This window comes from Gopherus flavomarginatus, chromosome 20 (genome assembly GCF_025201925.1).
Source record: "Gopherus flavomarginatus isolate rGopFla2 chromosome 20, rGopFla2.mat.asm, whole genome shotgun sequence".
In the NCBI taxonomy this organism is placed as follows: domain Eukaryota; kingdom Metazoa; phylum Chordata; order Testudines; family Testudinidae; genus Gopherus; species Gopherus flavomarginatus.
This window is the reverse complement of record NC_066636.1, coordinates 2365315-2374477: the sequence shown is the minus strand read 5'-3', so window position 1 is coordinate 2374477 and position 9163 is coordinate 2365315. Positions and strand designations below refer to the sequence as shown.

Below are 9163 nucleotides of genomic sequence, written 5' to 3'. Positions count from 1 at the left end.
CCTGCCCCCCGCCCCCGGCGCTGGTCTAGTCCGAACTGGATTGGACCAGCTCCTGCCCTTCCATCTCTCAATATCCCACAGCCAATTATTGAGTGGCACTGACATGTGGCCAATCAGCAGGTGGCAAGGCATGGGGCGGCAGCTGCCAATCAACAGACAGAGCAAGAGCGGAGGGGGAAAAAGTAGCCCCGCCCTTCTGAGAGAAAAGTGGGGAAGCCCCGCCCCCAGGGAAGAGAAAGCTCCGCCCACTCTGCAAGAGGAGGAATGGGGTGGGGGGTTCAGCCCATCTCACTACTTATCTGAAGAGCTGACATTTTCAGCAAGACTTTTTTGCTTGTCCAAAAATGCCAGTTGGAACTTGTCATGGGAATTCCATGGATCTCCCAACTCAAAAAAGTTTTTGGGTTTTTTTTTTGGGAGGAGAAGTTTTGAAATTCCAGATGAAAGAGTCTGATTCTTCCAAAACAGCCTTTTTGTTTTGGCAAATATAAGCTACAAAAAATGTTCAAAGGGGTGGGATTGAAACACACCCTTTTGAAGCGGGCGGAACAGAGCGTTTTGAGGGGGGTGGAGCAGGGGCGGCTCCAAGCACCAGCATGCCAAGTGTGTGCCTGGGGCGGCAAGCTGCGGGGAGTGGGCTGCCGGTTGCCAAGAGGGCAGCAGTCAGGCTGCCTTCGGCGGCATGCCTGCGGGAGGTCCGCTGGTCCCGCGGCTTCGGCGGTAATTCAGCGGCGGGGACGCTGAAGGCACGGGACAGGTGGACGTCCCACAGGCATGCCACCGAAAGCCGCCTGCCTGCCATGCTTGGGGCAGCAAAATACATAGAGCTGCCCCTGGGGTGGAGTCTCTGCCACTGGCAAGTTTTAAAGCGAGTTGGGTTATTCGTTATCTGCCCCTGTTCAAGCAGGAATTAAATCAGGAGAGTCCTATGACCTGTGTTATCCACATGGTCAAACTAGATTAGAGGTCCCCGGTCTGGGAAGGCCGCTCCCTAGATGGGCGGTGAGGAACATTCGGGGATCGCGGCTGGCACGGCTCCCCACCCCGGGCTCTGCTTTAAGCCCTGGCTGCCATCCCCACACCCAGGGCTCCATGTCCACTCCCAGCTGTGGCCCCAGCCTTGGCCCCCTTACCTCTGTCTGCACCCCTCCCTCTCCTGGAGCTCCGCTCCCAGCCCCAGCTCTGGGAGGTGGGGTGGGGGGACATAGACAGCTGTAAGAGGGAGGCACAGTGTAAAAAATGTGGGGACCAGTGGACTAGATGATCACAATGGTCCCTTCTGGCTCTGGAATCTCTGACTGTCCCAAATCGATTTTTCCCCCCAGGTTTATGGTTCATGAAAACATTGGAATTTCAAGGTTTGGTTCCAATTTGGGCCAGGAACATTTTTCAGAAATGTGTGGCGTGGGAAAACCAGTTTCTGCCCAGCTCTATCAACTCCCTGCTCTCTTGGCCCACCGGCACTAATGGGGATGGTGGATGTGCGTTTGGATGGCATAGGATGGAGGAGACCATGCCCTTCCAGTCCCCTGGACCCACCCCGCCTTTCCGTATGTGAACAGCACCTTACACCCCTTCTTCGGGAATCTCTACCAGCACAGAAAAGAGGATGGAGCCCAGCATGAATGGACAGGAGTTCTCTTTGCCATCCTCTTCAGTCTGGAATTCCTACTCAGCATGACAGACAACGGCTTGATCATCTTCATCGCCAGCTTATGGCCACCATCTGGAACCTCAACCCAGCCATGGCCGACTTCATCTTCACCTCCTTTCTCTCCACAGAAGAGGCCTTCGTCATCCTCCTGGGGGGCAAGAACCAGCCCCCTCTGCTGCTCCCGCCCCACTTGGACCAGCCCCTCCGTCTCTCTTCTCCTCCTTTAACTCTTAGTGCCATGTGCTCTGAGGTGGTGGAGCTGTCCAGTGCTGAGAAACCTACCAGGCCTTCAGGAGCTCATGACTGCGACTTTGGCATCTGAAAGGATGAACGCATGAGGGAGGGGGCAGGATACCAGGCTAGATGGGCCCATGACACTGATCTGTGGTAAAAGGGAGGGGGTGGAGTGCAGGGTTAGATGAGCCTATGGGTCTGACCCAGGTAGGCAGGGAGGGGGCGGGACACTGGGCAGGATGGGTCCATAGGGCTGATCATTGATGGTAGTTCTGTGTCCTCGCCCCTGTACAAGTCTGGACCAGGCTGACGCAGGCAGGGGGAGGTGGCTGGCAGAGAGTCAAGAGCTGCCATGGGGAGGTGGGAACATTGACAGGGAAGGAGTCAGGGCGTTGGTCCGGCTGCTCTGTGGTGTGTCAGTCTGCCCAGCCCAGAGCAGGAGGAGGATGGACCTTGTACTTTCTTGCAGCCACAACCAGAAGTTCTTTCCCCAGCTCCGGGAATGGGAATAGCATCTAGTGGTTAGAGCAGGGGGGCTGGGATCCAGGATTCCTGGGTTCTCTCCCCAGCTCTGGAAGGGGAGTGGGATCCAGTGAGTTTGACCTGGGTGTCCTTTGTGCATTAACTCCATTTGTACAGGACTTAGTGCTTGTCAGATCCCTGCTCCCACCAGGTTTTAAATCCCACCATTATTATGAAGGCTGAATGCATCTGGCGAACCAGAGGCGACAAGGAAGGATCTGGTTTGGCCTATTCTGGCATCTGGCCCCTAAGTGCCAGCAATTTGGAGCCATCAGACAGGATACTAACGCTGACCAACCCCAGGGTCCCTTCTGTCCTGTGCCCAGCTGTTTGCAATCCTTCACCCCCTCCCTTCAAAAAAGCCACCTGCCCCATAATCACATACAGGACTCCTGCCTCCAAGTCCCCACCATGCCCTGCTGTAACCCTTGACCCCACTCCCCTCCCAGAGCTTTGACTAGAACCCAGGAGTCCTGGATCCCAGCCTCTCCCCTGTCTGCCTCCCCCAACTCTAACCCACTATGCCCCACTCCCCTCTTAGAGCTGGGGAGAGAACCCAGGAGTCCTGGGTCCCAGCCTTTCCCCCGTCCTCCTCTCCCTGCTCTAAACCACTAGACCCCACTCCCCTTCCAGAGCTGTATTTCCAAACAAGTCATCTTTTATTATAGTGATAACTTCTGATAATGAGCTCATAACCCCTTTGAGAGACTGTCCCAAATAATGAACTAAACTCCCTTACAGAGAATCCCCCCTTATAGTGAACAATTTGCCCCTTATTGAGAAGGTGTCTTTTTTTTTAATGAAGAAACCAGAATCTTTCCACAACACAGCTCTATTGTCTCTATTATCTTGACTGTGTCCACCATTCAGATACAATTCCCAGCTCCAAGGATCTGCAAGCACAAGCATTTTATTTCATGCAGCCTCAGCTTTCAATAAAACACTGTTAATTAAGAAACCGAGCAACGTGCTATTAAGGAGGAATGGAGAAAAGCCAAGGTTTCAGTATCTGTTCTCAGAGACAAAATGGAGCAGTCTTAAAGAGATGTCATTTCGACAAAGTCCCTCTGAACACCAGATCTCTCTAGCTGGATGCCCCCAAAATCACTCTTAGGTATAGAAAATGCTGCTCGAGTTATGCTCGCTGAATGCATTTACAACAGAGAAATCAGCAAAGGATCCCACCACCAGGTGATGGCATTTTGTTCTTTGCTGTCTTCTATCCATCCATATGGAAGCATCTGTTCGCAGAAATGTAGGGTTAGAAGAAACCTCAAGAGGCTTCCAGGCCTCTTCTCCCATGGCGAGACAGGACCAAGTGAACCTAGACCATCCCTGGCAGGGATATATCAGCATAAGCAGAGCTGAGCGGGGAATCATATCTGTGGAAGGGCGGAGTTCCCTGAGTCGGTTTTGCCCCTGTTGATGTGGGGGATAGATTCTGGCCGAACACAGGTGAGGTTCCCAGCTCTCAGCAGACTCATGGTACCTAGAAGACCTGGGAGTCCATGTCTGTGGACTTGCTCTTTGTGTTCGCAGCGGTGCTGGCAGCCTCGTCACTGAAGGCACTTTCGAAGGCTGAGAAGAGGGAGCGGCGCAGCTTCTCCTTGAAGTCCTGACCCATGAAGACGTAGAGGATGGGGTTGAGGCAGCTGTTGATGAAGGCCAGGCTGGCGGTCAAGGGCAGGCCAACAATGAGGGTGGTGTCCAGGCTGGGTGTCCGCTTCAACTCCAGGAAGGAGAAGATGTGGTAGGGGAGCCAGCAGAGGAAGAAAGCCACAATCACAGCGGCAATGACCTTGAAGGGCTTCCCAGATCGAGCCAGTTGGTTCCTCTTTAGCTTGGCCCAGATGGCACCGTAGCAGCCCAAGATGACGCTGAAGGGGATATAGAAGCCTAATATAAAGCGGCTGATGATCATTGCCCGGTGGTTGGTGTTTACCATCCTGGTTCTTTGCTCATTGGTGGCCCCTTCCCCAGCTGTGTCGAAATTGTTGTAGCAGTTGGTGATGTTCTTGTTGAATGGGGAGGGTGCCGTGTGGCGGAAGTATAGGTTTGGAGAACACAGGACCAAGGCCAAGACCCACACACCCAAGGCTACCAGTAAAGCCAGGTTGGGTGTGCGGTGGTTTTGGGCCCACACAGGGTGCAGTACGGAGATGCAGCGGTCTATGCTGATGACCATGAGGAGATAGACGCTGGCGTAGAGGTTGAGGAAGGCCAAAGTGCTGTTGATCTTACACAAGGCCCTTCCAAATGGCCAGTGGAAGCCCAGAGCTGTGTAGACCACACTGAGGGGGAGAAAGAAGGTGAAAATGAAGTCGGCCACGGCCAGGTTGAGAAACCAGATGGTGTTGACTGTCCTCTTCATCCGGAAGCCGGTGATGAAGATGACCAGCCCATTGCCCGTCACTCCCAGCACGAAGGCGATGGAATAGATGATCATAGTGACCACATGCATTGTATTGAAGAGCGCTTGCTTCCGGACCGCATCTTCATAATCATAGCCAGAGTCATCATAATAGGAGGCAGAGGAGACATCTAACGGAGTTGTGGGGAGAGAGGTGCCCTTCACCGCCATGGGGATGTCTTCAATTCTCTCCGTCTTACCTCTTTCTCCACCTGTCACACACCAACACAACTCATCAATTAGTTGTCTCCCCTGGCAACCTCCCAACCAGCCAGTGACTTGAAGGGAACACTACCCTTCAGAAGGGTCAAGGGAACTTGGGACTCCTGTATTCTGTTGCACCACATTTACACTTGGTGAGAAACTTGGACAAAGATGATAGAGAAAAGGGACCAAGATACTTTCCTGGCCCCTAACTGGTAAATTAACTTACTTATTTACTGGTCACTGCATTAGGTCAAAGTCTTAAAATTCAAGGATGGTGATAAATTGGAGAGGACTCAGAGAAGAGAGAGGGGAATAATTCAAATATTAGAACACCTGCCTTACAGTGAAAGATTCCAGGAAATCCATCTATCTGGTTTAACAAAGAGAAGTTGAAGGGGTCCCAGTCTATAGGTACCTACATGGAGAACAAATATTTGACCATGGGTTCTTTGGTCTTGCAAAGACCCAATGGCTGGAAGTTGAAGCAAGACAAATTTAAACTGGAAATAAGAGGCAACTTTTTAATGGTGACGAAATTCACCATCGGAATAACTTCCTAATGCCTGTAGTGGATTCTCCATCACTGGCAGTTTCAAAATCAAGACAGGAGGTGTTTCTAAAAGATTGGCTTTAGTTCAAGCAGGAATAACTGGGGGGAGGTGTATGGTCTGTGTTGGATGCCATTGGGTGCCCTCTAACAATGGACTTTTCAGTTCGTTGATGATTCCGAATCGTCGAGGAGGAAAAATTGTTTCAGATCGAACCACAATGAAATATTTTTGCAATTTTCAGTGACTGAAAAAGTCAAAAAAAATCAGTTTGGGGAACCAATTCCTTCAGCCTGAACAGAACGATGTCATTTGGATCTCAAGTGTTTTTCATGCCTTTGAATAATTTAAAAATGGATAAAATTCAAGGATATTTCAAAATGAGAAGTCATTTCCAATAGTCACTTTTTGTTTCCAAAAATGTCAAGTGGAAACATTTCAATGGGGGAGGGGGTGTTGTTTTTGGCAGGCCGAGTGGGGGCAGGATCCTGAAATGAACAATTTAGTGAAACCAGCCTGGATTCATGAAATGTTTCAGTGTCACCAAATCTGCATTTTTCACTGAAAAAAACAATTTGATTAAATTATTTCACCAGGTGATACTCAAAAATCTGTAGGCTGCCAGTGGAGGGCACTGGATGCTGAGAAATTAGATGGAAAATCAAAATGCCTGTGGTTTGTTGTGTGTTGCACCATGATCAGCAAATTATTTACTACTATTTCAGTGGGGTTTAAATTATTATTCAGCACAGGCCCTCCCATAGTTACCCCACTATGACCTTCAAACCATGCAGTAGGGGACGAATTACCCAAATGCGGGAAACTGGCAGGGGGGAGGGTTTCTGTGCCCCACAGTGATTAGCAGGCTGTTCATTAATAGCTCCCCTCCCACCCAGGATATGCCTTGCAAACTTTCAGAAAAAATTGGGGATGATCAGCAGGCCTGGGTTCTATCCCCACCTCTGGGTGGGGAGAGGGGTCCGGGGGTTAGAGCAGGGTGGCTGGGTTCAGGATTCCTGGGTTCTGGTACTGGGAGGGGAGTGGAGTATGGCATGGGGAGTTGGGGGTCAGGACTCCTGGGTTCTATTACTGGTAGTAGGAGGGAGGACTGGCTTTTAGAGTACCTGCCTCTGGGATCTAGTGGTTACAATGGTGGGTCCAGCCCGGCTAGCCAAGTCCATAAATCTGGCCCATTCCTTCTGAGAGGCAGCATCTCCACGTGAGAAAAACTTCCCACAGTCAGACTGCCCCTACCCTGAACTCTGCCCCCAGTTAACTGATCTGTGCAGGGAGAGCAGGGGCTACCTCCCCAGCTTTTGGGGGGCAACGACCTGGAGGCCTTGAGTTAAACGAAGGGCTGAGAAGTGCAGGGAAAGATTTGTAAAATCTGTAGAAATTGATTATAGTAAACGCTGGTAACTTGGCAGCTGGAAGGCTCTCTGCCCCCCTCTCGAGGTTCTCAGTCCGCTACTGCAACCATTTCTCCGGCACACCCTGTTCTTCGACAAGCAGGCCTCAGGATCCGTCCCACCCGATGTCCCAACCCAGGGCCGGTTGTTAAACAGGGGAAGAGAAAAGACAGACTCCACACCACCCCCGTCCCAGCGCCATTTCCTCTTCTGCACAGGATGGGAGCTCTGGTTACTTTAGTTATCTATTTACCCCTCCAGAACCAAGAATACATCCCAGCAGTCCTGGTTCCCAGCCCTCCACAGGTGGGGAGAGAACCCAGGAGTCCTGGCTCCCTGCCCCGCTCTAACCCCTAGACCCAACTCCCATCCCCGGAGCCATGTAGAGAACCCAGGAATCCTGGTCACCCTCTTATACCTCTGAGTGCTCACTGTGCGTGTGATGTCTCCTTTCCTGTCTGTGGGGCTCTCTAAGGGCGACCTCCCCTGCTGATCCTCTCCTCTGAAGCCAGCCCCGTCTGTTCTTCTCAGGTAGAGGATCTCAAACCCTTCAGAGGCCCGGGATGGCTTTGTATCATGCAGTCAGCAAGGCGTGATCCGCAGCACTTGACCAATACGGGAAGAGTGCTGAGCTTCTGACCCAACAGAGAGAACAACGGAAATGTGATGTAACCCCTGAATCAGCACAGGCGTGGAACAGGACTGCTGGGATCTAGCCCTGGCTCTGGCTGAGGAGTGGGGTCTAGTGGGTGATAGCAGGGGGGTTGGGAGCCAGGATTCCTGCGTTCTGGCTCTGGCTGAGGAGTGGGGTCTAGTGGGTTAGAACATGGGGGGCTGGGTCCTGGCTGCTGTCCTCCCAGCTGTGGGTCTAGTGGTAAGAGTAGGGGGATGTTGTATTAATTTATACTAACGGACCCCAAAACTCAAAGTTGTGACCACGAATCTGAAACTGGTCAACATTAAACAAGGAGTCCACAGACTTTGCTCCACAGAGTCTGCAGCCTGTCTCTGACTTCAGAAAACACCCTTTTATTAAAGAAACAAGGGGAGGGAGGAGAGAGTGAATGCCTTTGCAAGGTAAATTATTAAGTCAGGCTTTCACTTGAACTATAACCCGTGTGCCCTTGGATGCAGAGAGATTTAGGGAAGGGAAAAACCCACCTGATAGTGTTTTAGCTGGTGCCAGAGATGATCCCTGTCCTTTGGGGGATGGAGGAGAAGTCATCTGGGTTGAGCTGGAACCGGCGTCCTTGCCGCTGTTGTTAAGGTCTGATGCTGTTTCCTAGAAGACAAAATGGGACAAACCCACAGAAAAAGGTGAGAAAACCCCAGCAAGGCGAGAAAACGCCGCTTCTGTCTCCTGGCATGACTCTCGCTTGCAACTTCGCTGCTGGAAAAGCCCCACTCCTAGACCTGGCAAACTCGTACCAGCATCAGACTGTGCTGGGTGCTGCTTTTAGCCACCCCTCTGGTACGGCCCATTGACCCCAGCTGGGATCTGGCCGATTGACTCCTATGGAGCTACGGCCCATTGACCTCAGCTGGGATCTGCCCCATTGACTCCAATGGAGCTACGGCCCATTGACCTCAGCTGGGATCTGGCCCCATTGACTCCAATGGAGCTACGGCCCATTGACCTCAGCTGGGATCTGCCCCATTGACTCCAATGGAGCTACGGCCCATTGACTTCAGCTGGGATCTGGCCCCATTGACTCCAATGGAGCTACGGCCCATTGACCTCAGCTGGGATCTGCCCCATTGACTCCAATGGAGGTACGGCCCATTGACCCCAGCTGGGATCTGGCCGATTGACTCCTATGGAGCTACGGCCCATTGACCTCAGCTGGGATCTGCCCCATTGACTCCAATGGAGCTACAGCCCATTGACCCCAGCTGGGATCTGGCCGATTGACTCCTATGGAGCTACGGCCCATTGACCTCAGCTGGGATCTGCCCCATTGACTCCAATGGAGCTACGGCCCATTGACCTCAGCTGGGATCTGGCCGATTGACTCCAATGGAGCTATGGCCCATTGACCTCAGCTGGGATCTGCCCCATTGACTCCAATGGAGCTACAGCCCATTGACCTCAGCTGGGATCTGGCCCCATTGACTCCAATGGAGCTACGGCCCATTGACCTCAGCTGGGATCTGGCCCCATTGACTCCAATGGAGCTAT

General features: G+C 52.1%; 1 protein-coding gene across 2 annotated transcripts; it reads right to left on the bottom strand.

Moving 5' to 3' along the window:
• Positions 1-3302: 3302 nt before the first annotated feature.
• Positions 3303-7616, bottom strand: LOC127038241 (chemerin-like receptor 1). Of its 2 annotated transcripts, none has more exons than XM_050930761.1 (2): positions 7403-7616; positions 3303-5032 (listed from the first exon to the last, which is right to left on the bottom strand). In XM_050930761.1, the coding sequence occupies exon 2, from the start codon at positions 4989-4991 to the stop codon at positions 3900-3902; it is 1092 nt and encodes a 363-aa protein (XP_050786718.1). In that variant the 5' UTR covers positions 4992-5032; positions 7403-7616; the 3' UTR covers positions 3303-3899. The 2 variants fall into 2 exon arrangements, with proteins under 2 accessions (XP_050786718.1, XP_050786719.1); XM_050930762.1 differs by having other exon boundaries at positions 7417-7616.
• Positions 7617-9163: the final 1547 nt, after the last annotated feature.